The sequence below is a fragment of the Syngnathoides biaculeatus genome, chromosome 7 (genome assembly GCF_019802595.1).
Source record: "Syngnathoides biaculeatus isolate LvHL_M chromosome 7, ASM1980259v1, whole genome shotgun sequence".
Lineage (NCBI taxonomy): Eukaryota > Metazoa > Chordata > Actinopteri > Syngnathiformes > Syngnathidae > Syngnathoides > Syngnathoides biaculeatus.
Genome location: NC_084646.1, coordinates 1,490,930 through 1,512,109, shown reverse-complemented (window position 1 = coordinate 1,512,109; position 21,180 = coordinate 1,490,930). Strand labels below are relative to the sequence as shown.

Sequence of the window (21,180 nt, the reverse complement as noted above, 5' to 3'; positions counted from 1 at the left end):
CTTTTCCATTTTTCATCCTCTTTAGTGCCATTATAACTTCCCCCATACTAATCATTGCCACTTCCTGGTCCTTCACGCTTCCCTCTTCTACTATTCCTTCTCTCTCATTTGTTCTTCATTCAAGTTCTCCAAGTATTCTTTCCATCTATTTCGCACACTATTGGCACCAGTCAATACATTTCCATGTCTATCTTTCATCACCCTTACTTGCTGAACATCCTGCCCATCTCCATCCCTCTGTCTGGACAACCTGTTGAGATCCTTTTCTCTTTCTTTTGTGTCCACTCTGGTGGACATGTTGTCATATCCCTCTTGTTTAGCCTTTGCCACCTTTACCTTTGCCCTATTTCGCATCTCAGTGTTTTCCTTTCACCACTCCTGAGTTCTCTCGGTGTCCCACTTCTTCTTTGCTAACCTTCCTTGTATGAATTCCTGTATTTTGGGGTTCCACCAGAAAGTCTCATTTTCCTCTTTCTACTGTAAGAGACACCGAGAACTCTCCTGCCCGTCTCTCTGATCACCTTGGTTGTAGTAGTCCAGTCTTCTGGGAGCTCCTCCTGTCCATCGAGAGCATGTCTCACCTCTTTCCGAAGGTCCGCACAGCATTCCTCCTTTCTCAGCTTCCACCACATGGTTCTCTGCTCTACCTTTGTCTTCTTAATCTTCCTACCCACCACCAGAGTCATCCTACACACCACCATCCTATGCTGTCGCGCTACACTCTCCCCTACCACTACTTTACGGTCAGGAACCTCCTTCAGATTACATCGTCTGCACAAAATATAATCCATTTGCGTGCTTCTACCTCTGCTCTTGTAGATCACTCTATGTTCCGGCCTCTTCTTGAAAAAAGTGTTCACTACTGCCATTTCCATCCTTTTTGAAAAGTCCATCACCATCTGCCCCTCAAAGTTTCTTTCCTGGTTGCCGTACTTACCCATCACTTCTTCATCACCCGTGTTTCCTTCACCAATATGTCCATCACAATCTGCACCATCACAATACTCTCTCCCTGTCTGGGATGCTCAGCACTACTTCATCTAGTTCCTTCCAGAATTTCTTTTTCATTTCTGGGTCACATCCTACCTGTGGGGCATAGCCGCTAATCACATTATACATAACACACTCAATTTCAAATTTCAGTCTCATCACTCAATCTGATACTCTTTTCATTGCCAAGACATTGTGAGCCAGCTCTTCCTTTAAAATAACTCCTACTCCATTTCTCTTCCCATCTACTCCATGGTAAAATAATTTGAAACCCTGCTGCTTAACATCTATCCTTACTACCTTTCCACCTGCTCTCTTGGATGCACAATATATCAACCTTTCTCCTAATTATCATGGCAACCAACTCCTGAGCTAATCCTGTCAATGTCCCAACATTCAAAGTCCCTACCCTGAGTTGTCGGCTCTGTTCATTCCTCTTCTTCTTCTGCCGACGAATCCACTTTCCATCTCTTCTTTGTCTTCGACCCACAGTAGGTGTACTTCCACCGACGCCCTGCAGGTTAACGGTACCGGGGTAGGACATTGGTAAGGTATTCTTTAGATCAGGGGTTCGCAGTGTGTCAATCGCGCTGCAGTTTTGGTCAATTGCTAGATGGCGTGGCCCAAAATAAATAAATAAATAAAAAGACGTCGCAAAAGCAAAGCAAAAAAAAAGACATCAGCCTGATGTCTTCGGAAGTGTATCATTGGCAGTCAACTAGCAGTCCATCATTGCTAAGACCATTGTGTAGATATTCAATGGTTGCGGCAGAAGTAGCAAGATTCACGGGATTCACATCCATCGACTTGGAATGTGCATCATTAAGTACAAAAACCATCTTCCCCATGAACGGTCCTGCATAACCCACATGGAAACGACTCCAGGGTTTATCAGGCCAATCCCAGGGTTCAAAGGGGCTGGCCATGTTGTATTTTGGTGACTCTTGAAAGATTTCACAAGCTTTCCGGCCACTTCTTTATCCAGCTTTGGCCACCAGACATAGCTCCTGGCAAGTGCTTTCATCCTCTACACTTACAGATGCCATTGATGAAGCTGTGTTAAAACGCTTTCTCACCCTGGATGTGGCAAAACCACCCTAGCCCAAAACAGCACACAACAATTTGGGATACTGAGTTCATTCTTTCTCACCACATACGGCGCAAAATCACTTCCAGGACTAATGGCCGCCCATTGTATACTATTTCTCTCACTCTTGAAAGCACCTGGTCCTTATCTGTCCATGTTTTCACTTGGTCCGCCCAAACGAAAGCTCTCGACCATGAGAGAACCCTTTATTCTGATCCCACCTTGATAATGGCAGACAGCTTAAGGTTTCTGCATTTTTGTTGTGCCTTCTTTCTTTGTACAAGATTATGTCTTCATAAGCCCTCAAGGTGACAGCCCGACGCTGGATCTTCAGTGATGCTATTTGTGGCACTGCTTTCATCTCACTAAAAAGCGACAACAAAGATTTTTTTATCTGTCACTATTGTGAATTTTCGACCATAAATGTACTTGTGAAAAAGTTTTATTCCAAGTAGAACAGTTAGTCCTTCCTTGTCCAGTTCTGAGTCGTTCTTTTCCGCTGCATCTAGTGTTTGGGATGTGAATCCGCCCTACGTTGTGACAAATTCCACCAACTCCATATGGTGATGCATCACTTGAAAGCACAATGTCTTACCCTGGATCATAATGCACAAACACCTCTCCTGATTGCATCATATCTTTTGACTTCTCAAATGCAGGATTTGTTCTTCCCCGCAGTGCCACCTTGTGTCCTTTTGCAGCAGTTTGTGTAGTGTAGTGAGACAAATGGACAATCTCTACAAAAACTTTTTGTAATAGTTCAACAGACCAAGTTATGCCTTCGGCTCGGTCACGTTTAAAGGTGAAGGGACCTCCTTTATTGCTTGCAGCTTTTCATGAACTGGGTACAGTCCAGTTGGATGGACTCTGTGACCAAGAGAATAAGTTCCTCTTTCATAAATGAACATTTTGCCCTCTTGTTCGTTGAAACATAGCCAGATTTGATGACACTCCAAATGGTAAAACATTGGAGGTGAAAAAACCTTTATGCATGTTTATGGTCGCAAATTTTTCTTGGCTTACCCAAAGGTATCTGTTGATAGGCGTGGCTTAGGTCTAACTTTGTGAGCTTTTGTCCTCTTGACAGGCTGGCGAACAAATGTTTCATTCTGGGAATGAGATACTGCTCCACCTTTGACACTTGATTTAATGTGAGCTTGTCATCTCCAGATAACCTGACAACAGGGGACGCCCACTCAGCATATTTTACTGGTTACACTTTGTCCTGCGCTAAGAGACGATCAAGTTCAGCTTCTACCCTGCCTCTCATCGTATATGGAACTGATCTGGCTTTAAAAAACTTGGGCATTGCTTCCTTGTCTACCTAGTTCTTTGCTGGAGGGCAATTAAATGTTCCTAGCTCCTCCTTAAACAGTTCAGTGAATTTGGGGTTCTGGTTCCCACTGCAAGTCTGTTTAATCCAACCTCTGCCCACGAAATTGAGACTTTTAGTCTAGTAGTGTTTTTCTGATGTACTCTTACTCTTCACTCTGACCCTGGCTTCTTCCAAAACATTTACTTTGTGACCTATATAGAATTCTGGAACCTCTCCTCCCCACAAAGATTTGTACACGGTATGGTTCAACACTGTAACCCCACACCTCGAGTCAATTTCAAACTCGATATCAGTGCCATTACATAATGCAGCCCTATGGGGGCTCAAAGCCAGTCCAATCTGTAGGCTGGTCTCAAGCCCGGATAAATACAGAGAGTTGCATCAGGGAGGGCATCCGGCGTAAAACTGTCCCAAACAAATATAAACGTTCATTTAAAGCACGGGTGCTCAATGAATCGATCACGATCGATGAGGCAGTTTTGGTCGATCGTGACGGTGTGCCAAAAATAAAAACAAAAAGACGTCAGTCATATTTTTCTGACCTTTAGCTCACCACGCATCTGCAAACAATGGCGCTAAGTACAGCAAAAGACGCTAGTCAGCGAGTTCCCCCCCTATTTTAAGCCCTCACTTTTTTCTTAAACTTAAGAAAGCTTATCAAACATGACTATGGATGCTGGAGCAAAGAAGAAGACAAAAACATATCACTTTCATACAGAATGGAAGGTGGACTTTTTTTTTCACTATGTCATTTTCGAAGTGTGTTTGCCTCATTTGCCAGTGTACTATTGTAATCCCAAAGAAATTATATTACATTACATTCGAACTGCTCATAGAAAATACGAATGACTTTCCACCAAAAAACAAGCTGACAATGAGAAAAGTGAACAAACACGCACATAAAGGTGCGTTCTAGCAAGCTAGCGTTCCATTTCAGTCTCTCTTTTGACCGACAAGCCCAAACCACCCACCTGCAGGGCGTCGGTGGAAATTCAGCTACTGTGGGTCGAGGACAAAGAAGAGGAGGAAAGCGACTTAGTCGGTAGAAGAAGAAGAGGAAGGTACAGAGCCTACAACTGAAGGTAGGGACTTTGAATGTTGGAACTCTGACAGGAAAAGGTCAGGAGTTGTTTGACATGATGATGAGGAGAAAGGTTGGTATATTGTGCATCCAAGAGACCAGGTGCAAAGGTAGCAAGGCTAGAGGTTTAGGAGCAGGGTTTAAATTATTTTTACAATTGGAGTACATCGGAAGAGAAATGGAGCAGGGGTCATTTTTAAAGGAAGCGCTGGCCAAGAACGTCTTGGAGGTGAAAAGAGTTTCAGATAGAGGGATGAGTCTGAAATTTGAAATTTAGTGTGTTAAAATGTGCGTAGGGACTTTGAATGTTGGAACTATTACAGGAAAAGCTCAGGAGTTAGTTGACATGATGATGAGGAGAAAGGTTGATGTATTGTGCATCCGAGAGAGCAAGTGAGAAGGCTAGAAGCTTAGGAGCGGGGTTTAAATTATTTTACCATGGACTAGATGGGAAGAGAAATGGAGTAGGGGTTACTATAAAGGAAGAGCTGCCTAAGAATGTCTTGGAGGTGAAAAGAGTATCAGATGGAGTAATGAGGCTGAAATTTGAAATTGAGGGTATTGTGTATAATGTGATGAGCAGCTATGCCCCACAAGTAGGATGTGACCTTGAGTTGAAAGAGAAATTTGGAAGGAAATAGACAAAGTAGTCCTGAGCATCCCAGAGAGAGAGAGTTGTGATTGATGCAGATTTCAATGGACATGATGCCAAAGGAAACAGGGGTGATGAAGAAGGGATGGGTAAGTACGGCATTCAGCAAAGGAAATTTGAGGGTCAGATGGTGGTGGACTTCACAAAAAGGATGGACTTGGCATGGTGAACACTTATTTCCAGAGAAGACAGTAACATAGAGTGACTTACAAGAGCGAAGGTAGAAGCACGCAGGTGGATTATATTTTGTTCAGACTATGTAATCTGAAGGAGGTTATTGATTGTAAATTCGTGGTGGGAGAGAGTGTAGCTCAACAGCATAGGATGATGGTGTGTAGGATAACCCAGGTGGCGGGTAGAAAGATTAAGAAGACAAAGGTAGAGCAGAGAATCAGGTACTGGAACTTGAAGAAGGAAGAATGTTGTGTGGCTGTAGGAATAATTGTGATCATAATTATCATACCTTTGCTTCCAATAAAGAAATGTGTTGTTCTGCCCTAGATAACGTGGCAACCTCCTAGCAGGAGATAGCAAGAACAAAAACATATAATCATCAGAACTGTTAGAACTGCTGCCTGTTAAAGAAATGATGACCACACATGTATTCAGCAATCTTCCACACATGCACACACACATGAACAAACATTTACACCTTGTTTCAAACTGTTTTGCTTGTCGTCTCCTTTTTGTAACATCCATGTAAATAAGGGGGGTCTTAAAACTAAATAAATAGAAGTGCTGAGGAGAGGATAATCAGTCAGGATAATCAGTGCAGTGGTGAATTGAACTGGTGTCTTTGCTTCCTTTTTTGTCCTGTTTAATGAATGTCTGATTGGTGGTCCTTCGAGCCGGATCTCAAGATACCTGAGGTTTCCAGGGGCTGAGTTGACATCCAGGCAAAGACCGTGGCCACGGCACTTGAGACCCTTTCCGGGACTGGGCCCTCAACTTTGCATCTGGAGGCTGAGGGTTGACGAGAAGCTGAAGGAAGTGAAGACATCTCTGGTGAGTAGGAGACTCCCACACTCATGAGGAATGAGTGAATGCGCGTCTGGTTGACTGCGGCAGAACCAAACCTCGAGAATACTAGTCACTATCGAGTAGTCTAATTAGTCTATCAAACTGAGAAAAGGGGAAAGTGTGTCCTGTACGTGAACTCCATGAAACATGTGCATGTGTAAAAGTGTGAGTGGAGGTTCGCTTCCTCATTTGAAAAGGAAATTGAGTGACAACTGTTTGAGGATGCAGAGGTAAGAATTCTCCGCCACTTGTGGTAAAAGCTTGAGAATTACCTCAAACAGAACGTAATTGTCACCCTGTTCAGGGGGAAGTCAGTATAGTCACCCTAGGTGAACCACTGACTCCAACAGGGGAAAAACAAACAGCAAAATAGTTGATAAATAGCAAAATAGTTGAAACAGAACATCTGGGAAAAAAAAATAATAATGATGTGTAAGGACTGGAAGTTTGCAGAAAGCAAATGTCCTACTAAAATAAAACATCTAAATTTGTGGATAACACAATACGACTTTGCTGGCCAGCTCAACATACACACAAAAAATATATACAGTTAACCTGCAGGATAAAATAATAGAGAAACACACACACAAAAAAAAAAAAAACAACTGAAATCAAGATGATGTGAAAACAGCCATTAACAGTATCACATCTCATAAAGTTGATGTAACATAATTCGTCCAGGGAATGGAAGACTTGAGAAAATCTTACCACTTAAATGGCGTGGAAGTACAACAAATTCGGATGACAGCAAAGTACTTTCTCACAGCAGCAAGGGTTAATATCGCGCACTTCTGCTAGATTTAGAAAAAAGGCAAATTTTTCTGCCATTGGAAAAGCAAAATAAAACAACAATGAACCATTTGAAGAATATAGAAATGGAATGACTGCATGTTTTAAAGCAAACAGTGGCATTCCTGAAGAACACACTCCAGGGAGTGTGTATCAAGGGCAATTAAAAAATGCTCTTCATGTGAATTCATATAATCCTATAAATTGATTGAAAAACATTGGGTTGGCAAACCGACTGGCAGCCTGTAACAATACGTTAACCAAGCACTACACGCAGAAAGAGTGCTACAAAATAAGAAAAAGAAAATTTACACCTTTCTAACAGAGAAAGGAGAAATTTATGGAGCTTTATGCGAAACATTTAATAATTGTGGCCGCAGATGAGGAACAGAGCAGCCATCTCCCCATCAAAAATGTCACAACTCATGCTCCCAAAGTGCAACTTTTTAATTCATCCCATACGTTTCTTGGGAAGAGATGGCTTGCTGAAACTAGGACTGGTCTTAATTCCCTCTCTGACAGGAAATGTAGAAGTAAAAATAAAAAAATGAATTACTGGGAAGACAGTTAAATATCTTACAAAATAGGAATCCAGCACTCTAATATTACACCTTAGATGTTCCAAACAAACCTCCCACAAGAACAGGAGATTTCTTGCTGCAAACGGCTCGAGACATGATTGAACAACCACAAAATGACGTAGGAAGTGACTCATTGGATGTGACTATGTAGTGTAAGATACTGTAAACTTATAACAGCCCACACCAGACAAAATGATGATTGATAATCTGTACTCAGATGGTACATCAGTCGTGGTGGCAGGAACAACACTGACTGACAAACAAAATGCACTACAGAAGGAATGGACACCACCACACACGTCATTACAATGGGAGTGGAAGAGTTTGGGACAATTTGTTTTGGTAGTACGAAATGTTCCTGATTGGACAGAAAAAGAAGCAGATTTGGATTGGGATGACTGAACTGTACAGACAATATCTTATTGGACAGTCTTAAACAATCTGAGACCAGATGCTGCTGTATTCACGGTGGTATCACATTCTACACAGACAATACTGGAAAAATAGAGGAATAGCGACAACTACAGGGAACACAGTGACACATGAAGAGCTATTACAAAATTTGCTCATAGCAGTTATATTACCAAAAGAAACAGCCATATGTAAATGTGCAGTACACACATCAAATACAGACAAAGAATCATTAGGAAATGGATTTACAGATAAAACAGCAAAAGAAGCAGCAGCCAAAACCTTTATGGGATTAGCTGACCATGTAACAAATGAAGACATGCTTTGAGATGTGTTGAACAAAATGCAACAACAAAGCTTACCAGCAGAACTAAAAATGTGGAAAACATAAGGGACTACATTCCAAAATGGGATTTATGTCAGCACAGATACCAAAAAAAAATTATACCAAAAACATTTTTTAAGTGGGCAGCAATCTTGAGCCATGGGAAGTCTCAGGTCTCAACAGGGGGGATGGGAGCCGTGGTACAAAGGCATTACATGATCCATGGATTTAACTTGTATGCAAAAAACTTTTTTTGTAGGGCTTGTTTGATCTGTCTGCGACATAATCCACAAGGGAATGTGCATCCAAAACGTGGTCAGTTTCCTCAAGCTACACATCCATTCATCCCTCCATCCATTTTCTTAGTCACTTATCCACACAAGGGTCGCGGGGAGGGCTGGAGCATATCCCAGCTGTCAACGTGCAGGAAGCAAGCTACACCCTGACCTGGTTGCCAGCCAATTGCAGGTCACATGGAGACAAACAGCCTCACTCACAATCACACATAGGGGCAATTTGGACACAATGATAGATTTAGTCCAACTATACATACATTACAAGCACGTAAGGGTCTCATTCCATTCAAAACACTGTTTGGGAGACCATACAAATTACCAATATTTTCCACACAATGAGAGATAGACGAATGATGAAGGAAAAAAAAACACAAGTGGGTCACTTTCAGAAGTTATTAACAACCCCAAACAGCTTAAAAAATTGCAAAAAGGGGTACTTGAGTTCATTTGTTGATTGTAGGAAAGTTATTGCTTTTGAAACCAGTGTTAACACAAACAAAACTAATTTGTTTTTACTGGCCACTTGTAAGATAGCTGTTCTCATTCCACTGCCAAGGTCGCTGTAGTCCGGTTACACATGGGAGTGAGACTGCTGTCATAATGGGGACTAAACAGTTAAATTTTGCAGTTGGGTGTTGGATGAAAACGCTACCCGTTATTTTCATTTTTCTGTTCGAGTCGTACCTGTGGGAACCACTCAAGGTCCCACCCAAAAAAAATTAAATAAATAAAATAAAAACAAAACAAATTGGATAACTACATACAAAAAACGTGTCCAAAAGATTGTGTTGTTTGCACAGATCCAAAGATAATACCAATAATATTAATGATAACGAATCATAAAAAAAAAAGTTGGGGGATTCTGTTTTTCCAATGACTTCTTTTGAAAAACAAAAAAACATTGTTTTCTAATGGCGTGTCACTAGAAAATTTCATATGCATCAATTTGATAGGACTAGAAACAAATTGGGAATTTTATCAGCATTAATGTGTAAAGCCATTTTTGTGCCATTGTCGTGGTGGTGCGGCAATAACTGTCTTTTTGATTTTTTTACGCCGGATGCCTTTCCTGACGCAACCCTTCTGCATTTATTCAGAAAGAGAGGTGGAGCCAATCCCAGCTAACTTCAGGAAGCGGCACACTACACCCCAAACTGGTCACCAGCCAGCCACAGTGCAGATGTTGACACCATCACTGAGCGGGAATTGATCCCGCGGTGCCTTCATTCGAAATGTCCCTCTGAGGGAAACCCGAACCACAACGTGGCCCGCAAGAGAAATGAGTTTGACTTCCCTGCACTACACCATCAGAAAAAGAAAAAAAAGTCACAAGTTACTGTGCTTTAATAACTTTATTTCTGCCATTTGTCTATTCATCCTATGTCTGTTTATGAATTAACATCTACTGTACATGCGGTTTTACCCGAACACTGGCATAGACGGAGCAAGAGCTGAATGACATGAACAAAAGAAAGAAACACATGGATACACCTTACACACTGTAAAAGGTCATCTCAGCTGAGTCACCCAAGAGGAAAGGTGAGCAAAGTCCAGCATACGGTGGGTGCAGATTTGTAGTATCTGAAAATACCTGAAGGCTGGTGACTCTTGAGATTTAAGAGACACTTGACTCATTTAGGGGTGACTTGGTCGACATGACTTCAAAATGGTTAAATAATATGATAGCATGTTGGGCTGCAACATTGACAGCCGTAATGATATTTTTGTTTATATGCTACTTTTGGACACCTGTAAAGCTGACAAAAATACATAACAACAGAACCAATAATTATACTCAGTCAACTATGCCTACCACACATAAGATAAAGAGGCGCGACCTCATTTCTAATAACATTGGTAAACAACTATGCGGGAGTCACCGAGGCATGAGAGGAGGACTCCATGTGTGCCTCCTAGTGAATCAGTTCAGCACTTTTTCAATTCCTTGAAAGAGTCTAATTGCTGGGGATTCCATCTTTGGGTTTATGCTAAATGAAACCCCCACTTTCTTTTCACTCTTCTTCTTTTCCTTTCGGCTTGTCCCGCTAGGGGTCGCCACAGCGTGTCATCTTTTGCCATCTTAGCCTATCTCCTGCATCTTCCTCTCGAACCCCAACTGCCCTCATGTCTTCCCTCACCACATCCATAAACCTTCTCTTTGGTCTTCCTCTCGCCCTTTTGCCTGGGAGCTCCATCCTCAGCATCCTTCTACCAATATACTCACTCTCTCGCCTCTGAACATGTCCAAACCATCGAAGTCTGCTCTCTCGAATCTTGTCTCCAAAACATCCAGCTTTGGCTGTCCCTCTAATGAGCTCATTTCTAATCCTATCCAACCTGGTCACTCCGAGCGAGAACCTCAACATCTTCATTTCTGCCACCTCCAGTTCAGCTTCCTGTTGTTTCTTCAGTGCCACCGTCTCTAATCCGTACATCATGGCCGGCCTCACCACTGTTTTGTAAACTTTGCCCTTCATCCTAGCAGACACTCTTCTGTCACATAACACACCAGACACCTTTCGCCAGCTGTTCCAACCTGCTTGGACCCGTTTCTTCACTTCCTGACCACACTCTCCATTGCTCTGTATTGTTGACCCCAAGTATTTGAAGTCGTCCACCCTCGCTATCTCTTCTCCCTGTAGCCTCACTCTTACCCCTCTACTTTTCTCATTCACGCACATATATTCCGTTTTACTTCGGCTAATCTTCATTCCTCTCCTTTCCAGTGCATGTCTCCATCTTTCCAATTGTTCCTCTGCGTGCTCCCTGCTTTCACTGCATATGACAATATCATCTGCGAACATCATGGTCCAAGGGGATTCCAGTCTAACCTCATCTGTCAGCCTATCCATTACCACTGCAAACAGGAAGGGGCTCAGAGCTGATCCCTGATGCAGTCCCACCTCCACCTTAAATTCCTCTGTCACACCTAAGGCACACCTCACCATTGTTCTGCTGCCATCATACATGTCCTGTACTATTTTAACATACTTCTCTGCCACACCAGACTTACGCATGCAGTACCACAGTTCCTCTCTTGGTACTCTGTCATAGGCTTTCTCTAGATCCACAAAGACACAATGTAGCTCCTTCTGACCTTCTCTGTACTTTTCCACGAGCATCCTCAAGGCAAATAATGCATCTGTGGTACTCTTTCTAGGCATGAAACCATACTGTTGCTCGCAGATACTTACTTCTGTCCTGAGTCTAGCCTCCACTACTCTTTCCCATAACTTCATTGTGTGGCTCATCAACTTTATTCCTCTATAGTTCCCACACCTCTGAGCTTTGTTCTTAAAAATGGGAACTAGAACACTTTTCCTCCATTCTTCAGGCATCTTTTCGCCCGCTAGTATTCTGTTGAATAAGTTGGTCAAAAACTCCACAGCCATCTCTCCAAATTGCTTCCATACCTCTACCGGTATGTCATCAGTACCAACTGCCTTCCCATTTTTCATCCTTTGTAGTGCCTTTCTGACTTCCCCCTTAGTAATCATTTCCACTTCCTGGTCCTTCACTCTTGCCTCTTCAACTCTTCCTTCTCTCTCATTTTCTTCATTCATCAACTTCTCAAAGTATTCTTTCCATCTATTTAGTACACTACCGGCACCAGTCAACACATTTCCATCTCTATCCTTAATCACCCTTACCTGCTGCACATCCTTCCCATCTCTATCCCTCTGTCTGGCCAACCTGTAGAGATCCTTTTCTCCTTCTTTCGTGTCCAACCTGGTGTACATGTCTTCATATGCCTCTTGTTTAGCCTTTGCCACCTCTACCTTTGCCCTACGTCGCATCTCGATGTACTCCTTTCGCCTCTCCTCAGTCCTCTCAGTATCCCACTTCTTCTTCGCTAATCTCTTTCCTTGTATGACTCCCTGTATTTTGGGGTTCCACCACCAAGTCTCCTTCTCCCCTTTCCTACCAGATGACACACCAAGTACTCTCCTGCCTGTCTCTCTGATCACCTTGGCTGTCGTCGTCCAGTCTTCCGGGAGCTTCGGTTGTCCATCGAGAGCCTGTCTCACCTCTTTCCGGAAGGCCGCACGACATTCTTCCTTTCTCAGCTTCCACCACATGGTTCTCTGCTCTACCTTTGTCTTCTTAATCTTCCTACCCACCACCAGAATCATCCTACATACTACCATCCTATGCTGTCGAGCTACACTCTCCCCTACCACTACTTTACAGTCAGTAACCTCCTTCAGATTACATCGTCTGCACAAAATATAATCTACCTGCGTGGTTCTACCTCCGCTCTTGTAGGTCACTATATGTTCCTCCCTCTTCTGGAAATAAGTGTTCACTACAGCCATCTCCATCCTTTTTGCAAAGTCCACCATCATCTGCCCTTCAAAGTTCCTTTCCTGGATGCCGTACTTACCCATCACTTCTTCATCGCCCCTGTTTCCTTTACCAATATGTCCATTACAATCTGCACCAATCACAACTCTCTCGCTGTCTGGGATGCTCAGAACTACTTCATCTAGTTCCTTCCAGAATTTCTCTTTCAACTCTAGGTCACATCCTACCTGTGGTGCATAGCCGCTAACCACATTATACATAACACCCTCAATTTCAAATTTTAGTCTCATCACTCGATCTGATACTCTTTTTACCTCCAAGACATTCTTAGCCAGCTCTTCCTTTAAAATAACCCCTACTCCATTTCTCTTCCCATCTACTCCGTGGTAGAATAATTTAAACCCTGCTCCCAAACTTCTAGCCTTACTACCTTTCCACCTGCTCTCTTGGATGCACAGAATATCAACCTTTCTCCTAATCATCATGTCAACCAACTCCTGTGCTTTTCCTGTCATAGTCCCAACATTCAAAGTCCCTACACTCAGTTGTAGGCTCTGTGCATTCCTCTTTTTCTTCTGACGCTGGATCCGGTTTCCTCCTCTTCTTTGTCTTCGACCCACAGTAGCTGAATTTCCACCGACGCCCTGTAGGTTAGCAGTGCCGGGGGCGGGCGTTGTTAACCCGGGCCACGACCGATCCGGTATGGGATACTTTAGATGAACGCTCATATTTGTTTGGCACAGTTTTTACGCCGGACGCCCTTCCTGACGCAACCCTCTGCATTTATCCGGGCTTGGGACCGGCCTACAGATTGCACTGGTTTGTGCCCCCATAGGGCTGCATTCCCCACTTTCTTCTCACCAATTGCCAATTTAATGCTACCTTAGACCCAAATGCCATACAAAAGAGGAAGGAGTATTTTAACCGAAAAAGCCTGAGGAACATTTTTTCATTATTATGATTATCTTTTTTTACAAATCGGAAACAAAACTGGTTGTTATTAATGTAGAATGCAGCTAACAAGGTAAACTATAGTAACATCACATGCATGGGCCCTAGGCCACTAATGCGTGTCATTCCAACAGAAATTCCAACACAATGTACCCTGGAGGTAATGACTAAAACAACCCCTAACACCACTTGTCAGAAATGGAAAAGGGTTTATCCAACAACTAAGGCAGTAAATGACAAACTGATAATTTCTACTAATGTTGCATTGGCTAATTTCTCCTGAGTTAGTTTTACAGGGACAGATTTTAAGGTGGGAAATCTCAGCAAAACATGGTGTCATGATATCCATCTGCAAACTGCCCCACTGATCCCATGCAGCGATTTGTTGTGGTGGTGTGTTGGTCAAAAGTTGTATGACACACTGATAAATACAGCAGGAACGTGTACACTGGTATCACTGCTCTTATCTATGACTGTGTTTCCATCCAAAGCAGAGGATATACAATTCGCCGCATCCATCTTTGGACCTCCCCTTGGGTTCTCCCGAAGGCGAAGGTCCTCTTGGAAACATGGAGATCTGACATACATTGATGCAAATGGCATCCCAACTGCATACCAGATGAGTATAAGTTGGTTAACCAGATTGCTGCAGGATGGGAATCCATCTTGCTATGGATAACTCTGAATAAAAACGATGACAGAATCAACTACATACATTACCATGTACAGAAACTCGGTAATTATTCAGAAGCAGGCTTTATTGCCATTAGGGAACAACCAGCTGCAACCTCACTCATGACGTTCCAGAACCGCATAGCGGTCGACATGCTCCTGGCCGAGAAGGGTGGCGACTGCTCAATGTTCGGTGACCAGTGTTGTTTATTCCAAATATCACAGCACCTGATGGGTCACGCACAAGGGCCATTCAAGGCCTCTGCACCCTGAACCACCAGATGAAGGAGCACTCTGGTGTAAACACATCAGCCAGGTCTGAGTGGTGGGAAGAAAAAAAAAAAGTTTGGCAAATCTTAAAAATTTGGTGTTCTCTGTCCTAGTTTCTATCGCTGTTTGCAGCTATTCTTGCATTGTGTGGCTGTTGTTGTATTCCCTGCATAAAGGCATCACTTAACCAACTTATAACCATTGCTATTGCCCCGACAAATTCAAAATTGCCAGAAATATATCCACTATTGGCACAACAGAGTAATGACAGTGATATTGTTGACCACGATGATGATATGACTTCTCTTCCAGACCTGTTCTCTGATCCAGAAGATTAAAGAAGTAATTAGTGCTATATTTTCCTCCGAGTGTAAGCCGAAAGGGTGATCTATTAGATGATTTAAGGATTTGAGCAAATGTAGGATAAACAGGAGGATAATGTAGAAATAATTGTAAATAGTATTAAGTAACTGCTTCTGACTGCAATGAAGAAATGCTTTACTCTGCTCCAATTCAGTTACTGCTCTGCCTGCAATGAAGAAAATGCCTTGCTCTGCTCCAATTCAGTTACTGTTTCTCCCTGCAGTGAAGAAATGCTTTGCTCTGCTCCAATTCAGTTACTGTTTCTGCCTGCAATGAAGAAATGCTTTGCTCTGCTCCAATTCAGTTCCTGTCTCTGCCTGCAATGATGAATGCTTTGCTCTGCTCTAGAAAACGTAGCAAATGTAGGATAAACAGGGAGGAAATGTAGGAACAATTGTGATCATAATTATCATACATCCTTCTTACACCTTGTTTCAAACTGTTTTGCTTGTCGTCTCCTTTTTGTAACATCCATGTAAATAAGGGGCGTCTCAAAACTAAATAAATAGAAGTGCTGAGGAGAGGATAATCAGAGAGTGCAGTGGTGAATTGTACGAGACAGTTCCTCTCCTCTCTCCTCACGAGACTTGAACTGGTGTCTTTGCTTCCTTTTTTGTCCTGTTTAATGAATGTCTGATTGGTGAACCTGACAACCAGGAAACTACCCTATGCTGGTAAGGTGGCATATGACGTTGACGGGATCAAGGAGCCCATGAGGAAAAGAAGATGGGGCTGAGAAAAGTTGTATTTGATATGTGGACGTGAGTGAAGGACTGCAAAAATGAGGAAGGAGCCTCGTCGAACACGCACGCTCCCTGAATCACACGTAAGTACACCGCAGACACACACAGGGGAAGCGAGAGGCGCTGAAGGGGGGGGTCGTGAAAACTGTCTTGTTGATTTGATGTAAAGTGTCCTCTCGCATCAGAAATAATACAATGCCGATTATATCATGACAGCACGGTGGCGCAGCTGGTAAAGCGTTGGCCTCACAGTTCTCCCCATGCCTGCGTGGGTTTCCTCCCACATCTCAAACACACGCAACGTTAGTTGGACACTCAAGGTTGCCCCTCGGTGTGATTGTGAGTGCGACTGTTGTCTTTCTCTATGTGCCCTGCGATTGGGTGGCAACCAGTTCATGGTGTACCCCGCCTACTGCCCGTTGACAGCTGGGATTGGCTCCAGCACTCCCCGCAACCCTCGTGAGGATGAGCAGTAAAGAAAATGGATGGATATTATATGATACTATTATATTATATAACAAGCAAACAAAACGCTACAAGGTTAAAAACTTTTTTTCTCAGGGTTTTTAGAATATATCGATTTTTTGATCATATTACTTCCACTGTATGCGGTTCTAATTGTCTTTTTTAAATATTATTTGTCATTTTTATTGTTTTGATTCCGTTTTAAATGTTTTATGTGTGTGTTTTCAAATGCCTTTAATCATGTCAAGCACATTGAGTTACCTCGTGTATGAAATGCACAACACCTCCCTGTTTTGCACTGCAACTTGCAGTTGGACTATCTGTCACTGTCTATTCTGACTCATTTTACGCTGTTTTGGCTGCTGTGTTGGACCTGTCTGCATGGAAACGGAATGACCTTAAAACAGCCAAAGGTACCCCTATTGCACATTTGACACTGATCCAATGATTAGACAAAACCTTGGCCAAACCTTCGGTGGTGGCTATCGTCAAGGTCCCTGGCCACTCCAAATCCACTTCATCCACAGCCCACGGCAATAATGCTGCTGATTTGGCTGCCAAACAAGCTGTGGGCTATGTCCCATAGATGTCCAATTATCTAACAAATCCTCTCCTGACCTGACCAAACCTGCGTCTCACAGTGAATTGGTTAAAATACAGCAGAACGCCTCTCCTGAACAAAAGATATTTGGACCAAAACTCTCTCTATGGCTCGTATTGCCCCCAGAGCCATGCTAACCAAACTTCGCATGTGGTGGCATCCTAAAATGTCTGACTTGTGTCACGCTCACTGTTGTGACTGTAATATTTGCCAGCTACACAATGTTCGCCCCACACTTAGACCATTGCCAGGTTCATTTGACCCACCCACCTGGCCCGTTGCGGAACTGGTCATGGATTTCACAGACATGATCACTCCTGTTCAAGGGAAGTGCTCCCTTTTTGTTTTTCTTGACACCTTTCCCGAATGGCCTGAAGCCTACCCCTGTGCTCGGGAAGACGGCATGTTGGTAAGGAAAGCTTTGGTGAACCACTGGATTCCAACGCACAGTTTTCCCGCTGTCATCCGCTCGGACAACGGTACACATTTCACATCCACACACCGAGCTACTGTAGAGAAGTGGTGAGGGTTAACTCACAAGTTTGGTTGTGTTTATCACCCCACCAGTCAAGGTTTAGTGGAACGTATGAATCGCACGTTGAAGGAAAAACTGGCTACAATATATACCTCTTCCAGCATGAATTGAGTTCAGGCTCTCCCCCTTGCTCTAATGTCTGTGAGACAAACTGTCTTGCTCTACTGGTTTCTCTCCTTACGAACTTCTTAAAGGTCGCCTGATGCCTGGCCCTTCCTTCTCACTCCAACCGCTGGAGGAGGGTGTTGTGTCTCCCAGGTTTTCTCATCAACTGTTTTGGACACAACTGCATTCTTTTGCTTCTAATTTCCCTTCACATATCCAGGACTCTCTTCCATCACCACCTCCTGCAGTTGATCTCCCTGAGTGGTCATCTGTCTATCTTAAATGACTCGGAAGTGGCCAGAACCCCGTTGGTCTGGCCCACACAAGGTGACTGCTCGTACCTCCAAAGCCGTCCGCTTGGAGGGAAAAGGAACTAAGTGGTTTCATTATTCTATGTTTCGCCCTGCTACAGACTCTTAATAGCACTTTTGTTTTATTGTTTGTTGTTTTATTGTTAACCATGACTCCTACAGACGGTCCGATTGGTTTTCGGACCAAGAGAGGGAGAGCAGGAATCCATGGCATTCTTATTCTTGGTGTTATTGTTGTTCTTGGTTATTTTGATCTGGGAAATCGCTCAAAAATACCCCATACCCACATCAGTGCAAGCTGTTAGCACAACCCACCCGGAAAATATTTATCACAGAGAAGAGTTGTGTTATAAACAAAGCCCTATCTGTAAACAATAATTGGTCACTAATGGCAGAACAAGCGGGTAATAAAACCCCGAGTGACTGTGTGGTATCCATGGGACCTAGACCTTTGTTATGTGTTGTTTCCTCTTCTATCAACTCCACTTGTGTTCTAGATCTTGTGAAAAATTATGTGCTGACTAAAAATGATTGCAAAATTTGGGATACTGCCCACCCAGTAACAAACCTGTGTTTAATCGTGCTGCGCGCTGTATTTTCCTTAAAGGTAATGGTGCCCCAATTGGCAATATCTTTGATGATCAGTGTGCAGAGACCCAGGAAACACCTTTCTTTCAACCAGTCAGCCGTGCTGATGTGTGTTGGTGGTGCGGAGGGAACCGTCTCTTCGACCCCCCCACGCGCAACAGTACGGGCAGATGTGCATTAGTAACTTTACTTTTGCCTATTTCCGTTGTTCCTGGCACCCTAGATGATCTAGCAGTTGCTCCTGAAAACTTCAAGGAGGCTCTTGACCTATTACACCATTCACGTAGGTCCAAACCTACCTGGCTCGTTGCTGACGACCCCACCTTCATTGAAGCTATTGGCGTCCCCTGGGGTGTCCCAGATGAGTATAAACTGGCTGATCAGGTAGTTGCCGTCATATCTTCCTCGATTATCGAACACGTGTAGGGTCGAAACTTGCAAATCCCTACAGTTCCTTACACCCCCACGAATAACGGGGGAAGACTGTATATATATTTATTTTAAATGTGTGCTTTTTATGTACTTCATTAACTCAACATTAGCCATTAACTTGAAAAAGCGGTTGCAAGTGAAACTTACATCAGGACTTGCTGTTAAAATCACTCATGAGAACACGCACTCCATAGTATGTTGTTCCACTTGCAAATGAAAGCGGATCCCATATGACCAAATCACTCAGTTATCTTAAGACCATCCCAAGAATGAATCACTCTTCACTTCCTCAGTTCAGTAACAAATTTCTCAAATCCTCAGTTTCCCATTACACCTGTTTAGCAATAAATCACTCAGTTCACTTAAGTCCCTCCTTTTCCTGCAAACACTGCCTGACACTGGCTGCTCATTGGTCATTCGCCAAAGTTAGTGCCACCCCCGCACATGGGTTGTTCATTGGTCATTCACTGAATATTAAGAAGTGAGTGACAGAACACTTCACACTTGTTTTTGCTCCAAGTGACTTGCTCGCCTCGCAGCAGATGGAGGTAGTGAAACAAAAAGAACGAAAATATTTCATGAACTGATTCAGTTCAGTTCATACACAAAAAAAAATTGTTATTTTTCAACAAATTGTTCGCAAATATAACAACACTGCTTCATTGGAATCGTGGATTGTATGATTAAAAAAAAAAACATCTTTAGTGATTTGCACCACCATGATTGTGACTGCTTGTCTCTTAGCATAGCGATATTGTGAATGTTTGATTCTCTTTGCAGACAATGACACTGATGATCTTTCTGAATGCCAATCGACAATACAGTATTGAACAAAAGTAAGATAATTTTTGCCTTAATAGTCTAACTTTGGGTTGAAACGAACTTACAACTGACTGATTCAGTGATAAAAACATGTTTAGTTGCACTTACCACAAACCTCTTTAGAAACTGGCGGGAAGCTTCTAGATCCACATTGGATATCTCCACAAAGTCTCCCATCATTCCCTCTTCTGAGGCTGGTACACCCTCATAGAACTGTTGAGCTCTATAGTAGAACTGTTTCACTCCTTGGATGTACTCACATGTGACAGGAAACAGTTTCACTGATAGGGCAAATAATACATGATATGACCATCACCATACATGAAAAACAAAAAGGTGTTCATTCTTTATATCATTGTCTGAATGTTGAAAGATATTTCACACAAACAATTTCATTTTAAAACATTGATGCAGGAAGAGTTCTAACATTGTTATTTATTCACACTCAGAAAGAGTCACTGATGGTGTAGTGGTACACATGCCTGCCATTGGTGCAGGCAGCGTGGGATCGATACCCTCTCAGTGATGGTGTTGATATCTGCCTGCGACTGGCTGGCAAATAGTTCAAGGTATAGTCCGCCTTTCCCCCGAAGCTAGCTGGGATAGGCTCCAGCTTTCCCCCAACCCTTGTAAGGATAAGCGGCTTGGAAAATGACATGACACTTGGAAAAATTTTGTAATTTGCAATGATTCAAGGACTGACAATGCAAACAAAAGTCAGAGAGAACACAATAATTAGTGTTTTGTCCAAGAATAACTTTTATGCACAATATTTTTTGATAAATATGATCTGAGCCTCTTATCCTCACAAGGGTTGCGGGAGTGCTGGAGACTATCCCAGCCACCATCGGGCAGGAGGTGGGGTCTATCCTGAACTGGTTGCCAATCGCAGGGCACATGGAGACAGACAACAGTCCGACTCTCAGTCACACCTTGGGGCAATTTAGATTCTCTTTAGGAACGTGGGAGGAAACCGGAGTTCCAGGAGAAAACGCATATAGGCATGGCGAGAACATGCAAACTCCACAGACCCGGGGCTGGGATTTGAACCACGGTCCTCAGAACTGTGAGGCCAACTAGTTGCTCCATCATGCCTGCTAAATATTAACACAAATCATCCATCTATCCATTTTTTGCCGCTTATCCTCACAAGGGTCGCGGGAGTGCGAGAGCCTATCCCAGCTGTCAACTGGCAGGAGGCAGGATACACCCTGAACTGGTTGCCAACTATTTGCAGAGCGCATGAAAACAGACAACAGTCACACTGACAATCACACCTAGGGACAATTTAGAGTGTCCAATTAATGCATGTTTTTAGGACGTGGGAGGAAACTGGAGTGCCCGGAGAAAACCCACGCAGGCACGGCGAGAACATGCAAATTCCACACAGGTGGGGCTAGGATTGGAAAAAAAAGGGATTTGAACTTTTGTCTATCAGCTAGAATTCTG

General features: G+C 43.1%; 1 protein-coding gene across 3 annotated transcripts in view; it reads right to left on the bottom strand.

The window, feature by feature from the left end:
• The window catches only part of ntmt2 (N-terminal Xaa-Pro-Lys N-methyltransferase), a 69,226-nt gene that overhangs the window by 18,731 nt on the left and 29,315 nt on the right, over positions 1 to 21,180 (bottom strand). For 2 of the 3 annotated variants that reach the window (XM_061826180.1, XM_061826179.1), the window contains exons 3-5: positions 19,840 to 20,012; positions 6,011 to 6,127; positions 5,610 to 5,663 (exon numbers count right to left, since the gene is read on the bottom strand). In XM_061826180.1, the coding sequence (XP_061682164.1) occupies positions 5,610 to 5,663; positions 6,011 to 6,127; positions 19,840 to 20,012 (344 nt within the window). The remainder of the gene's footprint in view (positions 1 to 5,609; positions 5,664 to 6,010; positions 6,128 to 19,839; positions 20,013 to 21,180) is intronic. The other variant, XM_061826182.1, reaches the window with a different exon arrangement.